Raw genomic sequence first — 19,189 nt, forward strand, 5'->3', positions numbered from 1 at the left:
AACACCGCTCTCACCCCCCGTCACACCCAGACAACACCCAGAACATGTACAGCGCCTACACAAACACTTGGTAACTACACACAACAACATCTATATATATATATATATATATATATATATATAACAAAAATCATACATGAACTACACAATACGTAAATTCTAGAATACCCGATGCGTAGAATCGGGCCACCTTCTAGTTATATATATAATTGTATTTCTGAACATGTTTTTGTAAACAGCTAAAATAACAAAACTTGTGTCACTGTCCAAATATTTCTGGACCTAACTGTATAATCTATTACTATTGAGGTATCTTTCAAATATCCGGGGTTCTGGGAATCAGAGGCTGTAAATGAAAATCTACCCATTTACTTAGATTTTCATTCAGCGACAATATACTGGATATAATAGGGCGCAATGGAATGGGGAACTGATTTTTATGGGTTTTCGGTAAACCGTGAAAATTTGGAGTTTTGGGATTATTTGGGATGATATTGTCCCTCATTTTTTTTTTAGAAAAAACTCCCATTTTTCCCCATCTTCCAGCAATAGATTCAGGATTTTAGTACAGGATTCTGTGGGATTTGATTGGATTTTTTTGTATGTTTTATTGTTGAACAAAATATCATAAACACATTTTTCATAATGTTTTTTTTATCCATAACTACAATACATCCTGCCTTATCTGATTTTTTGATTATCAGATCATCCTTGCGTGTGCTCACATCAGGCATTCGCTGCTATGTACTGTGGTCGCTAACAGGACAGGCTGCTGGGGACACAGGTCTGAGGTAAGTGCATGCAACTTGAAGCAGTGATCGTGGCATGACATCTGTAGTGCAGTGCCGCTCAGGCTACAGATCACCCCTACTCGCTGCATGTCACCTCGCACCTTCGATCCCAGCTGGCAGCACAGTATATGGGGGCGCGGGATACAGTGATGAGGTATTGGGAAATAGTCAGTGAGGCATTGGGATACAGTCAGCGGGGTATAGGGAAACAGTCAGCGGGGCATAGGGAAACAGCCAGATGGGCGCAGGGCATTGGGATACAGTCAAGGGGCATTGGGATACAGTCAGCGAGCATTGGGAAACAGTCGGCGGGGCATTGGGAAACAGTCAGCGGGGCTTTGGGATTCAGTGTGGCGATGGATACAGTGGAGCACTATGCAGCTGGCCTTAGTGACACTTTAGACATATTAAGATCACTTTGCGCCACCAACAAAATGACTCCGCACTGTGATCCTAAAATTCATTCTCTGTTATCCTTTTGGAAACACCCGGAAAGGGAGGGGGAGCTGTGACATCACACAGGAGATTCCATCCACTATTACTGCAGCTGAAATGTGAGCTAGTTCTAAAGTTGCTCCCCCTAGTGTTTAAGAGTGGAAAATATCAAACTTTTATTTTTTTTATATTTTTCTCAATTAAAAACAAATAATTTTATTTAAACATAACATTAAAACATTTATACTTTATATTTTTTGAGTTATTGAAAAAAATAAATTTTTGATAACACCTTCCCTTTAACCCACTGCATTCCTTGGGCTAATGAATATATTTCCCGACAATACTTTTTGCAAGTTCATTTATTGGATTAGATGACAATTTAGTAACTGCCTTTTTCTTCACAGGATTTAGGGAATGTGCGCACTTGTTCGTATTCCATGCATTTATGCTGCGTCTAGCACTTCAGCGTAAATGAACGCATCCTTCGTCTCCTGCACAATCTATGAAGATTGTGCAAAATCCTTGCACATGATGCTTTTTTGAACGCGATTTGCATGCTGAAATTTTGATCCAAATCACTGCGCTCAAAAATGCAGCATGGTACTTCTTTTGTGCGCTTTTGATGCTGCTCCCACTCTATCTATGGCCTCCTTCACACGTCCGTGTCTCTGGTACGTGTATGGTCAGTTTCCTCACGTACCGGAGACACGGGCACACGTAGACCCATTAAAATCAATGGGTCTGCACTCACGTGCGTTTTCTGCCATGGACCGTGTGTATGTGTGGAGCATATGTGTGCTCCACACGTAGAATTGTCCGTTTTTCTCCGGCAACACGGGTGTCACACCGAACGCAAACGGGTCACACAGAACGCAAACTTACCACACGGATGTGTTCCACGTGACACGCACCGGAGAAAACACGTGTCTGCGAGAAAAAAAAAAAAATTACTCACCTTCTCCAGCCCTACTGTATCTTCTGCTGCTGTCACTTGCTTCCGACCGCCGCTCATTATGATCATTGCATATTCACTTCACTGCGGCCGGAAGCAGCAGCAGCGGGGAGTCGGCACGACCGAAGATCAGCACCACGGACAGCGAAGCCAGGGACAGGTGAGTAGAAAGTTTCCGTTTTCCATGTGTTATCACGGAGAACACACGTGTGCCATAAACACGGCTCACGGAGGGCAATACGCACCTTTGACACGTCCATGAAAAACGTGTGGGATTTTCACTGACGTGTGAAAGAGGCCTATGGGAGAGGCAGCATCCATAGCGCATGAAATCGGCATTTATTCTGCTGAAACACTGCATCCATTATTCACAAATTGACCTTAAATAAACAATTTACAAGGATCAGGTTGCTCCTTATCAGGATTTATCCACTGTTACACATCATGTGGATTTTGTGCCTGTAAATTTTATTGAACAACTGACATTAAAGAATTTACAGCTTTATCTGATACACTAGATTGGAAACTCTTACCGATGATGCTTTTGTTATAAAAGTTCCCAACCTGGATTTTCATCTTGTACAATTGCGCAGTCCGGTTATGGGGGACTTTCAATCAATTGTAAAGAACAAATTGATAAAATTACTGCAAAGTCTTTCACCCACAGGGTATAATCTCACTAAACAATAGAAAACTGCTTTTTTTCATTACAATCTAATGATAATCTGATTATTAGAGTTTAAGACAAGGGGGTTCAGTGGTGGTATTAGATTGTGACATTTATGAAAAGGAAGTTTTGGGGATTTTTAATGATAAGAACACTTATACATTACATAAATGAAATCTGTCACCAGATTTTTGCTACCTCATCTGAGAGGACCAAAATGTAGAGACAGAGACCCAAATTCCAGCAATGTGTTGCTGTCATTTTGATAAAATCAATGTTTTCTCTGCTGCAGATCTAGCAGTTATACAGAGCTCATGAATATGTTGGACTACCTACACAAAAAGACTGACGTCACTCTTGAACATGCAGTGTGAACAGGTGCATAACTGAACATGACATACAATGACAAAAAAAGACAGTTGCACTCTGTAATGCTAAAGCATGCAAACTATTAATGTATGAATATAGACATGCATTACTGCTAAAGGAAATCTAAAAAAAAAAATTGAAATATTTAGCATAGAATTCTATATTTGCCCAGTATACACATCAAGGCAATCTCATATTACTGGGTACCTTCACTGAACGGAAGACTTTCTCTGGGTTTAAAAACCTCCACGTGTATGGACAAGTAGGAACCTGCTACTATAGCATGCAATCACCTACTGGCGAAGGGGTGCACAGTCAGAAGACATGACCCCATAATCTACACAAAAAGACTGATGGCGCCCAGTTGGACCTGACAACAGGCCAAATAGTCCTCTAATGAAAGTCTACTGCTAATTAAACAGTGATTTTATCAAAACTACACTAAGCAGCCCAGTAAGTGACAAACTGCTGGAATCAGAATCTTTGCCCCTTAGATAAGGTGGAAAAACCTGGTGACTGATTTCCTTTAAGACTTTCACAACTTGGGACGTACTGGTACGTCTTTGGCTGTGTCTGTCCCATTACCGTGGACTCCCACGTCGAGCCCGCAGTAATCCCCGCACATGTCTGCTAATCTGATCAGCAGATATGTGAGGCTAAGTGCGATCTAAGTTAAAAAGCACGGGTAGATCTCTGATCTACCTCCGCCTTTTAGCTCCAAAGATCGCACTGTCAAACTCTAACAGGATGATCTAACGTGCTCTCGTGGGGATCGCTCTGTTCTCTGCTGCCATCGGTGACCCTGTAACTCGATCATGGGCCATGACAACACGTAGTCAGATTATTACCCCTGTCGCTGTTAATACTCACTTCCTGTGAATGCTAGCAGAGCGCTGGCACTCACAGGAGATCAGCATTTTTGATGATCAGAGCGATGTTGAAGCATCTCTCTGATCAGCCGAAGCGATCTGACTGTGCAGTGATAAATTTCACTAGGGGACTCTAGTAAAATCAGTATAAAAAAAAAGCGTTTAAAAAAAATATAGCGATAAAAAAACTAAAAGTTCAAATCAACCCCCTTTTGCCACATTGAAAATAAAACAATAATAAAAAGTAAAAAAATATACTTTTGGTATCGTTGTGCTCAAAAATGCTCGATCTATCAAAATAGTAAATCAATTAATTTGATCAGTAAACTGCGTAGCAAGAAGAAAACTCCAAACACCAAAATTACAGCTTTTTAGTCACCGTAGCATTGCATTTAACCCCTTAACGACCCATGACGTACTGGGTACGTCATGGATCGTGTGCCGGTAAGCCCCGCCCCCTGCCGCCGGCAGGCGGCCGCGATCCGCACACATATCAGCTGTTATCAACAGCTGACATGTGTGCCTGCTTGCCGCGGGTGGAATCGCTTCCACCCGCGGCCATTAACCCCTTACATTTCGCTGCCAAAATCTGGCAGCGATATGTATATGGGCGCCGCCATGACAGTCACTTACCCCACCCCCGCTGGAAGTCACGTGACATGATCACGTGACTTTCGGTGGTTGCCATGGTAGCACAGGGTCATGTGATGACGCCTGTAGCTAACATGACTCACTTCCTCTCAATGCCGGAATACAGCCGGCATTGAAAATAAAGCAGCAAATCTGCAGTTCTCAGCTCTGTAGCTGAGATCTGCAGATAGTGCAGAGCGATCGGATTGCTGATCGCTATAGCCCCCTAGGGGGACTAGTAAAATAAAAAAAAAGTTTTAAAAAATTAAAAAAAATAAAAAAAACCTAAAAGTTCAAATCACCCCCCTTTCACCCTATTGAAAACTAAAGGGTTTAAAAAAATACAAAATACACACATATTTGGTATCGCCACGTTCAGAAATGCCCGATCTATCAAAATATAAAATCAATGAATCTGATCAGTAAACGGCGTAGCGGCAAAAAAAATTCCAAACGCCAAAATTACGTTTTTTGGTCGCCGCAAATTTTGCACAAAATGCAATAACATGCGATCAAAACGAAGCATCTGCGCAAAAATGGTACCGTTAAAAACGTCAAGTCGAGACGCAAAAACGTCAGGTCGAGACACAAAAAATAAGCCATCACTGAGCCTCAGATCCTGAAAAATGAAAACGCTACGGGTTTTGGAAAATGGCGCAAAACGTGCGCCACGTTTTTTGGACAAGCTTGTGAATTTTTTTAACCCCTTAGATACAAGTAAACCTATACATGTTTGGTGTCTACAAACTCGCACTGACCTGAGGCATCACATATATATCTTAGTTTTACCAGATAGTGAACACAGTGAATAAAATATCCCAAAAACTATTGTACGATCACACTTTTTTTTGCAATTTTTCCGCACTTGGAATTTTTTTGCCATTTTCCAGTACACTATATGGTAAAACTTATGGTTTCATTTAAAAGTACAACTCGTCCAGCAAAAAACAAGCCCTCATATGGCAAGATTGATGGAAAAATAAAAAAGTTACGCCTCTCGGAAGAAGGGGAGCAAAAAACAAAAACGCAAAAACGGAAAGTGCCCGGGGGCTGAAGGGGTTAAATGCAATAACAGTTGATTAACCCGTTAACGACCCGTGACGTACTGGGTACGTCATGGATCGTGTGCCGTTAAGCCCCACCCCCTGCCGCGGGCAGGCGGCGATCCGTGCACATATCAGCTGTTTTCAACAGCTGACATGTGTGCCTGCTAGCCACGGGTGGGATCGCTTCCACCCGTGGCCATTAACCCCTTACAAATCGCTGCCAAAATATGCGCGCCGCCATGACAGTCACTTACCCCGCCCCACCGGAAGTCACGTGACATGATCACGTGACTTTCGGTGGTTGCCATGGTAGCACAGGGTCATGTGATGACGCCTGTAGCTACCATGACTCACTTCCTCTCAATGCCGGAATACAGCTCTATAGCTGAGATCTGCAGATAGTGCAGAGCAATCGGATTGCTGATAGCTATAGCCCCCTAGGGCTAAAATAAAAAAAAAGTTTTAAAAAATTAAAAAAAAATAAAAAAACCTAAAAGTTCAAATCACCCCCCTTTCACCCCATTGAAAATTAAAGGGTTAAAAAAATAAAAAATATACACATATTTGGTATCGCCGCGTTCAGAAATGCCCGATCTATCAAAATATAAAATCAAATCTGATTAGTAAACGGCGTAGTGGCAAAAAAATTCCAAACGCCAAAATTACGTTTTTTTGGTCACCGCAAATTTTGTGCAAAATGCAATAACAGGCGATCAAAACGTAGCATCTGCGCAAAAATGGTACCGTTAAAAACGTCAGGTCAAGACGCAAAAAATAAGCCGCCACAGAGCCTCAGATCCCGAAAAATGAGAACGCTACGGGTTTTGGAAAATGGCGCAAAACGTGCGCCACTTTTTTTGGACAAGCTTGTGAATTTTTTTTAACCCCTTAGACACAAGTAAACCTATACATGTTTGGTGTCTACAAATTCGCACTGACCTGAGGCATCACATAGATACATCAGTTTTACCATACAGTGAACACAGTGAATAAAACATCCCAAAAACTATTGTACAATCACACTTTTTTTGCAATTTTTCCGCACTTGGAATTTTTTTGCCGTTTTCCAGTACACCATATGGTAAAACTTATGGTTTCATTTAAAAGTACAACTCGTCCCGCAAAAAACAAGCCCTTACATGGCAAGATTGATGGAAAAATAAAAAAGTTACGGCTCTCGGAAGAAGGGGAGCAAAAAACAAAAACGCAAAAACGGAAAGTGCCCGGGGGCTGAAGGGGTTAATGGTATCGCAGCTCCAGGTGGGCCCCCTCTGAGCACGGGGCCCGGGGCGGCCGCACCCTCTGCCCCCCCCGCTAGCTACGCTACTGCCCCTGACCCTTCATCGGCCCGATGACGAGTAAGCCCCAGGCCCTGTGGGGTGCTCCACTGGCGTCTCCATCAGAGAAAGCACGCTGTGTCCAGACCGGGACGACGCCTGATGGTGGACACTCGCCCTTATAGACTTAGTTTTGTGCCCTAAAAATACAAATGTTTTACACATACACCACAATACACTATAAGATTGTGCCCACGGTCTGGACATGGTGTGTCCTGGACACGTCCTCTCCTGTGGGGCTGTGAGTGCTCTCCGCAGGGACCACAGCGGCCGGTGCCCACAGTCAGGGTTCGGGCCACTGTGGTGTCTCTTCTATTCTTTCTGTGGAGACACAGCAATAAATTAACATCCCAGGGCTCAGGAAGCCGCACCACAGGTCAGTGTTCGCTGTGAGCTGTACACGCACAGTGCGCAGAGGATTTCTACAAATCCCATCCATTGTGCTTGTGTACCGCCCTGAGAGGGGCCCGGCCGCTTCTTACGCTTGCTTGGGCCGAGCCGCTCGAGGTCCGGGCTCGGGTTCTCGGTGGCACAAGCGCCTCCGGACCGGGGGCCACGTCGCTCTTGTTAAGGGGAGGCGGTGGGGGGTGGTGGTTATGTAACGGGTCGTGACGCCACCCACGGGTCGTGGTGATGGGGAATGCACCACCGTTGCGGCTGAAGTGATGGTGAGCTCGTCCGGGATCAGTGTTGCGGCCGCAGCTGAGATGTTAGCCTCTCCGTGGGTAGGGGCGGTATGTCCCGGGCCCGGTGGGGGACTGTAAGGGCTGATGTTGTCGTCGGGGTGCAGGGCGCAGTGCCATGGTGTAGCGTCGTGCCCGGATGGCACTGGTGTACTCACGATTGATTCACACTCAGAGTCACTGGTAAACCAAAGTTCGGAAGTGGTCGGTCCCCGCGGCCGGCTGCTGATGTCGCCTGTGGGGTTGATGGTGGCCCCTTTTCCCGTGCATCTCTGGATGTTTGTGTTTCGGCCCCCTGCCTCAGCAGTGGTAGCCCGCTCCCCGGCGTTGAGCTGCCGGAGGAGCCCTCGTTTGCCCGCAGGCGCTGGCCCGTCGGTGTTTGGCCCTTGGCGGTGGTGCTCACCCGGTCTCGGTGGGCTTTTGCCTTCTATCGGGACTTTGGGTGTGGATGAACCCGTGAGGTCTGGCCAGCAATCAGTCAATTTGCCTATACTCAGTGGCTTCTAAGTTAGGACGGGGTCTGAGTACCCTCCTGTTGGTGCTCCGGTACACGGTTGATTCCCCGGTTCGGGACCCAGACCCGGTCCGTATGGTTCCGCCGGTTGCTGTACCGGTACTCCTGCAGACGGCCACCACCGTCTGCCTGCCTGACGTTCTCTAAGGGGCCCAAGCTCCTACCCGGGTCCCCGACAGCTGCTCCTCTACCCCTCACTGTCAACTCCAAACTTGTCTAACCTCTTTCTGTTTGAACTTCCTGCCCCAGGACAGTAGTCTCCTCGGTGGGCGTGCCTTTCCGCCTGACTCCGCCCACCTGGTGTGCTCTACTAGCCCTGAGGGAGGCATCAGGTCTCCCTTTCAGGTGACGTGTGCGACCTCACAGGGGATGGGGGTGTGTGGGTTAATTACCTGATGTGTACTGTGGCTATGTGTGCAGAGAGCAGGGAGCCGGCACTGGCAGTGAGAGCGGGGACGCTGGTAACGAAGGTAAATATCGGGTAACCAAGGTAAGGGCTTCTTGGTTACCCAATGTTTACCGTGGTTACCAGCGTCCGCAGAAGCCGGCTCCTGCTGCCTGCACACGTAGCAGAGTACACATCGGGTAATTAACCCGATGTGTACTGTGGCTAGGTGTGCAGGGAGCCAGCGCTAAGCGGTGTGCGCTGGTAACCAAGGTAAATATCGGGTTGGTTACCCGATATTTACCTTAGTTACCAAGCGCAGCATCGCTTCCACGTGGCGCTGCTGGCTGGGGGCTGGTCACTGGTTGCTGGTGAGCTCACCAGCAACTCGTGTAGCGACGCTCCAGCGATCCCTGCCAGGTCAGGTTGCTGGTGGGAACGCTGGAGCGTCGCTTAGTGTGACATCTCACCAGCGACCTCCTAGCAACTTACCAGCGATCCCTATCAGGTTGGATCGTTGTTGGGATCGCTGGTAAGTTGTTTAGTGTGACTGGGCCTTTAGTTAACAAGAGCGGTAGAGCAATTTGTGAGCAGCTCCAGAATAGACAGAATCATTGACTTTCCAATAGACTGAACACAGGGATATTGGCAGCTTCATTTTGGGGTCTACAATATGGCGTCTCCTGATGTTTTCCAGTCCCTCCTTTCTCAGGCTTTGGGCTCTGCATTGTCTGCGGCTTTGGTGCACTGGTATCAGGGTGGGCTTTTACCTCACATATCTTTTCATATATCTCTGTAAGGCTAGTTTCACACTTGCATTGGACGGCTTCCGTAGCATTGCGTTGTGTGACGGATGCAGCGGATGCATTGCATATAGTATGGGGAGATAAGGTATGCACACCAGTGACTATGGAAGGGGAATACATGGAATAGCAGAAACTGCTGTGTGAATACTGACATGAAAAATTCAATAGCTATTTGTTAGAATGAAATGTGAAAAATGGAACCTGCATTACTGCCATGAATATATGAATAAAGAGAAATTTAGCTACTGAATTGATCAATGCAGAAGAGCCCCAACACTACGCCAAAGTATTTCTCTACGTTGGGGTCCCTAGCTTGTGTGTGTCCTCTCATGCAGTTAAAAAACTTACCGTGTATGGGACGCTGAGACCCAGGCTATATATGCGTATAATGTGGATTGGCAATAGTCACTGGTGTGCATACCTTATCTCCCCATAGTGATGTTTTTTAGGTTTTTTGCACCCAGTTCAGACATAGAATGGAGTTCCAAACGTTATTCCTTAATGTTAGTAGTTTTTCGTTTGTGAACCCTCCCCATACACACCTATTGCCAATCCACATTATACGCATATATAGCCTGGGTCTCAGCGTCCCATACACGGTAAGTTTTTTAACTGCATGAGAGGACACACACAAGCTAGGGACCCCAACGTAGAGAAATACTTTGGCGTAGTGTTGGGGCTCTTCTGCATTGATCAATTCAGTAGCTAAATTTCTCTTTATTCATATATTCATGGCAGTAATGCAGGTTCCATTTTTCACATTTCATTCTAACAAATAGCTATTGAATTTTTCATGTCAGTATTCACACAGCAGTTTCTGCTATTCCATGTATTCCCCTTCCATAGTCACTGGTGTGCATACCTTATCTCCCCATAGTGATGTTTTTTAGGTTTTTTGCACCCAGTTCAGACATAGAATGGAGTTCCAAACGTTATTCCTTAATGTTAGTAGTTTTTCGTTTGTGAACCCTCCCCATACACACCTATTGCCAATCCACATTATACGCATATATAGCCTGGGTCTCAGCGTCCCATACACGGTAAGTTTTTTAACTGCATGAGAGGACACACACAAGCTAGGGACCCCAACGTAGAGAAATACTTTGGCGTAGTGTTGGGGCTCTTCTGCATTGATCAATTCAGTAGCTAAATTTCTCTTTATTCATATATTCATGGCAGTAATGCAGGTTCCATTTTTCACATTTCATTCTAACAAATAGCTATTGAATTTTTCATGTCAGTATTCACACAGCAGTTTCTGCTATTCCATGTATTCCCCTTCCATAGTCACTGGTGTGCATACCTTATCTCCCCATAGTGATGTTTTTTAGGTTTTTTGCACCCAGTTCAGACATAGAATGGAGTTCCAAACGTTATTCCTTAATGTTAGTAGTTTTTCGTTTGTGAACCCTCCCCATACACACCTATTGCCAATCCACATTATACGCATATATAGCCTGGGTCTCAGCGTCCCATACACGGTAAGTTTTTTAACTGCATGAGAGGACACACACAAGCTAGGGACCCCAACGTAGAGAAATACTTTGGCGTAGTGTTGGGGCTCTTCTGCATTGATCAATTCAGTAGCTAAATTTCTCTTTATTCATATATTCATGGCAGTAATGCAGGTTCCATTTTTCACATTTCATTCTAACAAATAGCTATTGAATTTTTCATGTCAGTATTCACACAGCAGTTTCTGCTATTCCATGTATTCCCCTTCCATAGTCACTGGTGTGCATACCTTATCTCCCCATAGTGATGTTTTTTAGGTTTTTTGCACCCAGTTCAGACATAGAATGGAGTTCCAAACGTTATTCCTTAATGTTAGTAGTTTTTCGTTTGTGAACCCTCCCCATACACACCTATTGCCAATCCACATTATACGCATATATAGCCTGGGTCTCAGCGTCCCATACACGGTAAGTTTTTTACTGCATGAGAGGACACACACAAGCTAGGGACCCCAACGTAGAGAAATACTTTGGCGTAGTGTTGGGGCTCTTCTGCATTGATCAATTCAGTAGCTAAATTTCTCTTTATTCATATATTCATGGCAGTAATGCAGGTTCCATTTTTCACATTTCATTCTAACAAATAGCTATTGAATTTTTCATGTCAGTATTCACACAGCAGTTTCTGCTATTCCATGTATTCCCCTTCCATAGTCACTGGTGTGCATACCTTATCTCCCCATAGTGATGTTTTTTAGGTTTTTTGCACCCAGTTCAGACATAGAATGGAGTTCCAAACGTTATTCCTTAATGTTAGTAGTTTTTCGTTTGTGAACCCTCCCCATACACACCTATTGCCAATCCACATTATACGCATATATAGCCTGGGTCTCAGCGTCCCATACACGGTAAGTTTTTTAACTGCATGAGAGGACACACACAAGCTAGGGACCCCAACGTAGAGAAATACTTTGGCGTAGTGTTGGGGCTCTTCTGCATTGATCAATTCAGTAGCTAAATTTCTCTTTATTCATATATTCATGGCAGTAATGCAGGTTCCATTTTTCACATTTCATTCTAACAAATAGCTATTGAATTTTTCATGTCAGTATTCACACAGCAGTTTCTGCTATTCCATGTATTCCCCTTCCATAGTCACTGGTGTGCATACCTTATCTCCCCATAGTGATGTTTTTTAGGTTTTTTGCACCCAGTTCAGACATAGAATGGAGTTCCAAACGTTATTCCTTAATGTTAGTAGTTTTTCGTTTGTGAACCCTCCCCATACACACCTATTGCCAATCCACATTATACGCATATATAGCCTGGGTCTCAGCGTCCCATACACGGTAAGTTTTTTAACTGCATGAGAGGACACACACAAGCTAGGGACCCCAACGTAGAGAAATACTTTGGCGTAGTGTTGGGGCTCTATTGCATTGATCAATTCAGTAGCTAAATTTCTCTTTATTCATATATTCATGGCAGTAATGCAGGTTCCATTTTTCACATTTCATTCTAACAAATAGCTATTGAATTTTTCATGTCAGTATTCACACAGCAGTTTCTGCTATTCCATGTATTCCCCTTCCATAGTCACTGGTGTGCATACCTTATCTCCCCATAGTGATGTTTTTTAGGTTTTTTGCACCCAGTTCAGACATAGAATGGAGTTCCAAACGTTATTCCTTAATGTTAGTAGTTTTTCGTTTGTGAACCCTCCCCATACACACCTATTGCCAATCCACATTATACGCATATATAGCCTGGGTCTCAGCGTCCCATACACGGTAAGTTTTTTAACTGCATGAGAGGACACACACAAGCTAGGGACCCCAACGTAGAGAAATACTTTGGCGTAGTGTTGGGGCTCTTCTGCATTGATCAATTCAGTAGCTAAATTTCTCTTTATTCATATATTCATGGCAGTAATGCAGGTTCCATTTTTCACATTTCATTCTAACAAATAGCTATTGAATTTTTCATGTCAGTATTCACACAGCAGTTTCTGCTATTCCATGTATTCCCCTTCCATAGTCACTGGTGTGCATACCTTATCTCCCCATAGTGATGTTTTTTAGGTTTTTTGCACCCAGTTCAGACATAGAATGGAGTTCCAAACGTTATTCCTTAATGTTAGTAGTTTTTCGTTTGTGAACCCTCCCCATACACACCTATTGCCAATCCACATTATACGCATATATAGCCTGGGTCTCAGCGTCCCATACACGGTAAGTTTTTTAACTGCATGAGAGGACACACACAAGCTAGGGACCCCAACGTAGAGAAATACTTTGGCGTAGTGTTGGGGCTCTTCTGCATTGATCAATTCAGTAGCTAAATTTCTCTTTATTCATATATTCATGGCAGTAATGCAGGTTCCATTGTTCACATTTCATTCTAACAAATAGCTATTGAATTTTTCATGTCAGTATTCACACAGCAGTTTCTGCTATTCCATGTATTCCCCTTCCATAGTCACTGGTGTGCATACCTTATCTCCCCATAGTGATGTTTTTTAGGTTTTTTGCACCCAGTTCAGACATAGAATGGAGTTCCAAACGTTATTCCTTAATGTTAGTAGTTTTTCGTTTGTGAACCCTCCCCATACACACCTATTGCCAATCCACATTATACGCATATATAGCCTGGGTCTCAGCGTCCCATACACGGTAAGTTTTTTAACTGCATGAGAGGACACACACAAGCTAGGGACCCCAACGTAGAGAAATACTTTGGCGTAGTGTTGGGGCTCTTCTGCATTGATCAATTCAGTAGCTAAATTTCTCTTTATTCATATATTCATGGCAGTAATGCAGGTTCCATTTTTCACATTTCATTCTAACAAATAGCTATTGAATTTTTCATGTCAGTATTCACACAGCAGTTTCTGCTATTCCATGTATTCCCCTTCCATAGTCACTGGTGTGCATACCTTATCTCCCCATAGTGATGTTTTTTAGGTTTTTTGCACCCAGTTCAGACATAGAATGGAGTTCCAAATGTTATTCCTTAATGCATTGCATATAGTGGCACAACGGATGCTACGGATCATACAAAACAACGGAAAGCTTTTTTTTTTTTACAGTTTTACCGGCAGCAGACTATTGTGAACGATCAGCTGATCGCTCTCAATAGCCGGCGGCCGGTAGCTCAGCTGAGCGCTGTCACTTGCCGGCGGCCAGGCATGCCGGCGGGCGGGCGCTGAGCGCTGTCACTTGCCGGCGGCCGGGCATGCCGGCAGAAGGGCGGGTACTCAGCTGAGCTCTGTCACTTGCCGGCAGCCAGGCATGCCGGCAGGCGGGCGCTGAGCTGAGCGCTGTCACTTGCAGGCGGTCAGGCATGCCGGCGGGCGGGAGCTCAGCTGAACGTTCGGCCACTGCGAGACAAAATAAAGTTTGTGATTTAAAAAAAGAAAAAAAAAGGATTCCGCTGCTCAAAAAAACGTTACAAGCTGCGTTCCTCGCGCTGGGCGGAAGCAACGGAGCGTCGCCCAGCGGAAGCAACGCAGGTCCTTTTGGCACAATCCGTCATCCATACAAGTCTATGGGAAACAGCGGAATCCGCTGTTTTCCAAAAGGGCGGATTGTAACGGAAGGCAGCGATGTGTGCTGCCGCAGGAGCGACGAACCACAACGAAAAACAACCATTACCGATTTTTGAGTTTGGGACGACCTCTCCATGGTGAACGATTTTCACCATTTTTGAGGTCGCTTAAGGTCGCTGGTCAGTGTCACACGCTGCGATATCGTTAATGACGCCGGATGTGCGACGATAAAACATTAACGATATTGTAGCGTGTAAAGCCCCCTTTACTCTTGTGGTGTAATCTACATTACAACGATTTGCCATTGAATACAGAAAATTCGCATGATCCTGAGACATATCTAGACAATTGTAAACAGTTGTGTACAGAGCCAGATAATTATTCCAGAAGAGTGTAGCATCATCATATCGCCTGAATCTGGACATTGCTGAGGGCTTTTCACCCCTAGTATCTCTTCCACCTATGATGCGTTGCGATTCCTTCCTTCTTAGCTCTGCACCGATGCAGTTATCACCCATTTGTTCATATCTTAGCTGTGGCCTTTAATGACCTGCGACTCTGCTGTCCGGTGGCTCTGACCGAAGAAGTGACCATCACCTTGCAGGACGCCTTGGAGAAGGTACAAACAGTCATTTCGAGCACTCGGTTCTTGGAGTTCTGCAGGAACGTCTCCTCTTTTTTTGTTCTGTCTCCTTCATAGGTCGTTAAATCCATCCTGACGTTCCACCGAGCCGAGGATGCTGCATTCAGCCCCCAGGAGCGGGAACTCTTTATCCAATTCTGCACTGTCTTTTTGGAGGACCTGACCCCGTATCTGAACCGCTGCTTACAGGTCCTCTTTCCTCCAGCGCAAAGAGCACAAATACTTGGTAAAAACAAAAGGTTTATGTTCTAATAATAATTCCCGATCGTAAAGTACAATCTGTCCCCTGCGTTCCTCCAGAGCTGTATTCACAATTCTGGAGGGTGATGAGTTTGTCTCTGGCTGCACTACCTGCTTGTTCAGTGTCTATACAGAGATGGATGGAATGAGAAGAATTGTTTTTCATCTATTCAGGCAAAAGAAAATGAATTCTGCCAGAATGTGGAGTTGCAGATGGTGAATCCTAAAAATACCACACTATTGTCAATAGAAATCAGCAAAAGTGTGAATATAGCACTGAAGTATAATACAGCTTTACAAGTCAGAGTCACTGTAAGATGAGTAATTTATATGCACAGTGACTCCACCAGCAGAATAGTGAGTGCAGCTCTGGAGTATAATACAGGATCTGTAATGTATGTACACAGTGACTGCAGCGGCAGAATAGTGAGTGCAGCTCTGGCGTATAATATAGGATGTAACTCAGGATCAGTAAGGTAATGTAATGTACACAGTGACTCCACCAGCAGAATAGTGAGTGCAGCTCTGGAGTATAATACAGGATGTAAATCCAGATCATTGCAGGATAAGTAATCTAATGTACGTACACAGTGATAATACAGGAGGTAACTCATGAACAGTACAAGATATGTAATGTATGTACACAGTGACAGCACCAGCAGAATCGTGAGTGCAGCTCTGGAGTATAATACAGGAGGTAACTCAGGATCAGTAATGTAATGTATGTACACAGTGACTGCACCAACAGAATAGTGAGTGCAGCTCTGGAGTATAATACTGGAGGTAACTCAGGATCAGTAATGTATGTACACAGTGACTGCACCAGCCGAATCGTGAGTGCAGCTCTGAAGTATAATACTGGAGGTAACTCAGGATCAGTAATGTAATGTATGTACACAGTGACTGCACCAGCCGAATCGTGAGTGCAGCTGTGGAGTATAATGCAGGAGGTAACTCAGGATCAGTAATGTATGTACACAGTGACTGCACCAGCAGAATTGTGAGTGCAGCTGTGGAGTATAATGCAGGATGTACTCAGGATCAGTAATGTAATGTATGTACACAGTGACTGCACCAGCCGAATCGTGAGTGCAGCTGTGGAGTATAATGCAGGATGTACTCAGGATAAGTAATGTAATGTATGTACACAGTGACAGATCCAGCAGAATCATGAGTGCAGCTGCTGAGTATAATGCAGGATGTACTCAGGATCAGTAATGTAATGTATGTACACAGTGACTGCACCAGCAGAATCGTGAGTGCAGCTGTGGAGTATAATGCAGAAGGTAACTCAGGATCAGTAATGTATGTACACAGTGACTGCACCAGCAGAATAGTGAGTGCAGCTCTGGAGTATAATACAGGAGGTAACTCAGGATCAGTAAGGTAATGTATAAACACAGTGACTGCACCAGCAGAATCGTGAGTGCAGCTGTGGAGTATAATGCAGGATGTACTCAGGATAAGTAATGTATTGTATGTACACAGTGACAGATCCAGCAGAATAGTGAGTGCAGCTCTGGAGTATAATGCAGGATGTACTCAGGATCAGTAATGTAATGTATGGACACAGTGACTGCACCAGCCGAATCGTGAGTGCAGCTGTGGAGTATAATGCAGGATGTACTCAGGATAAGTAATGTAATGTATGTACACAGTGACTGCACCAGCAGAATTATGAGTGCAGCTGTGGAGTATAATGCAGGATGTACTCAGGATAAGTAATGTAATGTATGTACACAGTGACAGATCCAGCAGAATAGTGAGTGCAGCTGTGGAATATAATGCAGGATGTACTCAGGATAAGTAATGTAATGTATGTACACAGTGACTGCACCAGCCGAATCATGAGTGCAGCTCTGGAGTATAATGCAGGATGTACTCAGGATCAGTAATATATTTGCACAGTTTTTCAGCCTTTGTAATGTGATATATTATTTTTCCTTTTTTTCCCCCTCTCAGGTGTCGCCCCCTCTCACCTCTCCCGTTACGGCAATCTTGGTTCTATCAATGTGGTTCCGCTGCATGAAGCCTTGGAGGGTTTATTACCTCAGAAGGAGCCTGACATTATCCCCACACCCGAGGCCGAGCCGGAGAAATCTCAACCATCCATAGAGAAGGCGGAAACGAAGATGGAGGATGCACAGATTGTGTCCGCGGTGTCTGAGCTTCCGGCCGGAGATGACGCCCCATGACGGCCATTAGTGTGAATGAAGTCTACATTGGGGAGAGGGATGTCATTATATATATATGGGGCCCGGGACAGACATCAGCCGTTACCTGGAGCCACAATGACTCCGACATTTACATCCGAACTCTGTCAAATCCGTCTTCATTATTGATCATACAGCACTCGCACTTTTGGGTACTCATGGGTGTGGTGAACTCAAAGCTGCATTTTGGGAATGAGAACAGTCATCTGATTGGTTGCCAGAAGTGTGTAATATATATGATATTCCGCTAATCAAATACCTTTTTAAAGGGGTTGTATGTATTTATAAAAATAAAAAAATACCTTTTTATTACTTCTGTCTCTTTAATTGTTTTTGGGTTTCAGTGGTCGGGTATTACTGATTCCAGTAATGTCACTTACCGGTTTGTGTGTTGCTGTTTCAATAAAATCAGTGTTTTATCAGCAGAAGATTATCACTACACTAGCTGTTTTGTGTCACCTATTCTGTGTAGCTCCACCCACATCACTGATTGGCAGTGGCTTTCTGCCTGTGAACAGTGTACACGGATAGCTGCCAATCAGTGGTTTGGTTGCGGTTATACAGAGCTCGGCATTCAGAGGGATGGTAGATCTGCAGCAGAGAAAACTGGGATTATATCAAAACTGCAAAAAGCAGCTTAGTAAGTGGCACATGGCTGGAATCAGGGTCTCTGCCCCTACATCATCCTACTCTCAGATTACATAGCAACAACCTGGTGATCGATTCCTTTTCCTCCAATGTTTTGTTCTGATGTCTCTCGCGTGATTCTTGTGCAGCACCCTTATGGCCTCTTTCATACGTCTGTGCAAAACACTAATGGTTTGCACAGTCTGTGGTGAAGGTGTGTATGTGTGCCTGAGTGCGTCTTTTACTTGTGCTATCCCTGTGACATCTGGATAACACTCGGACAGCATTATCTGCTATACTTACCTGTCTCCAGCGCTGCTGTTAGTTATGGGTCTGTGGTGACTGCAGTGAATATTCATGAGGGATAATGAGTGGGCCTGGAAGCAACAGCAGCTCCCAAGATAGGTAAGTATAAAAATTCTTTATTTTTATGTCACCTGTGTTTTCTCCGGTATTTGTCACACAAATCCCATCAATGTGCGCTTCGTGTGAGGCCTGTACTGCCGGAGAAAAACAAGTATGTTGCCATGTGGAGTACACGGACAAATGGTCCGTGTCAAAACACGGATGTGTGTGCAGACCCATTAAATTTAAGGGGTCTACGTGTGTCCGTGTCTACGATACGTGTGAAAACAGACGTCACACGTACCAGAGACACGGATGTATAAAGGAAGCTTTAAACAGTTACAAGGGCCGTCCACAAGATGGCCGCCTCTGCTTCCCTCATGAGCTCAGTTACTCGGTGGTGTCGGTGCCATCTACATCAGTATGTGATAAGCCTGAACACTGAGTGCCCTGAATAATAAGTCTCGCTTTAGGATGGTTTTGTACACGATAGTAATTAAAAAAAAAAAAAAAAAAACTACAAAGCAGAGGTCTGGGAAGTAGCGAGGCATTAACATATATAATACATTGAAAAGTTGCAGAATAGTCTCATATATAATATATATATAACATTTATTAGCTGTAGTACCTGGC

General features: G+C 44.4%; 1 protein-coding gene across 1 annotated transcript; it reads left to right on the plus strand.

The window, feature by feature from the left end:
* The first annotated feature begins 7,113 nt into the window (after positions 1-7,113).
* Positions 7,114-17,844, plus strand: LOC142310661 (conserved oligomeric Golgi complex subunit 8-like). Its single transcript, XM_075348276.1, has 4 exons — positions 7,114-7,120; positions 14,980-15,107; positions 15,189-15,357; positions 17,334-17,844. The coding sequence occupies exons 1-4, from the start codon at positions 7,114-7,116 to the stop codon at positions 17,564-17,566; spliced, it is 537 nt and encodes a 178-aa protein (XP_075204391.1). The 3' UTR covers positions 17,567-17,844.
* The last annotated feature ends 1,345 nt before the right edge of the window (positions 17,845-19,189 follow it).

This window comes from Anomaloglossus baeobatrachus, chromosome 1, assembly GCF_048569485.1.
Source record: "Anomaloglossus baeobatrachus isolate aAnoBae1 chromosome 1, aAnoBae1.hap1, whole genome shotgun sequence".
Taxonomy (NCBI): Eukaryota; Metazoa; Chordata; class Amphibia; order Anura; family Aromobatidae; genus Anomaloglossus; species Anomaloglossus baeobatrachus.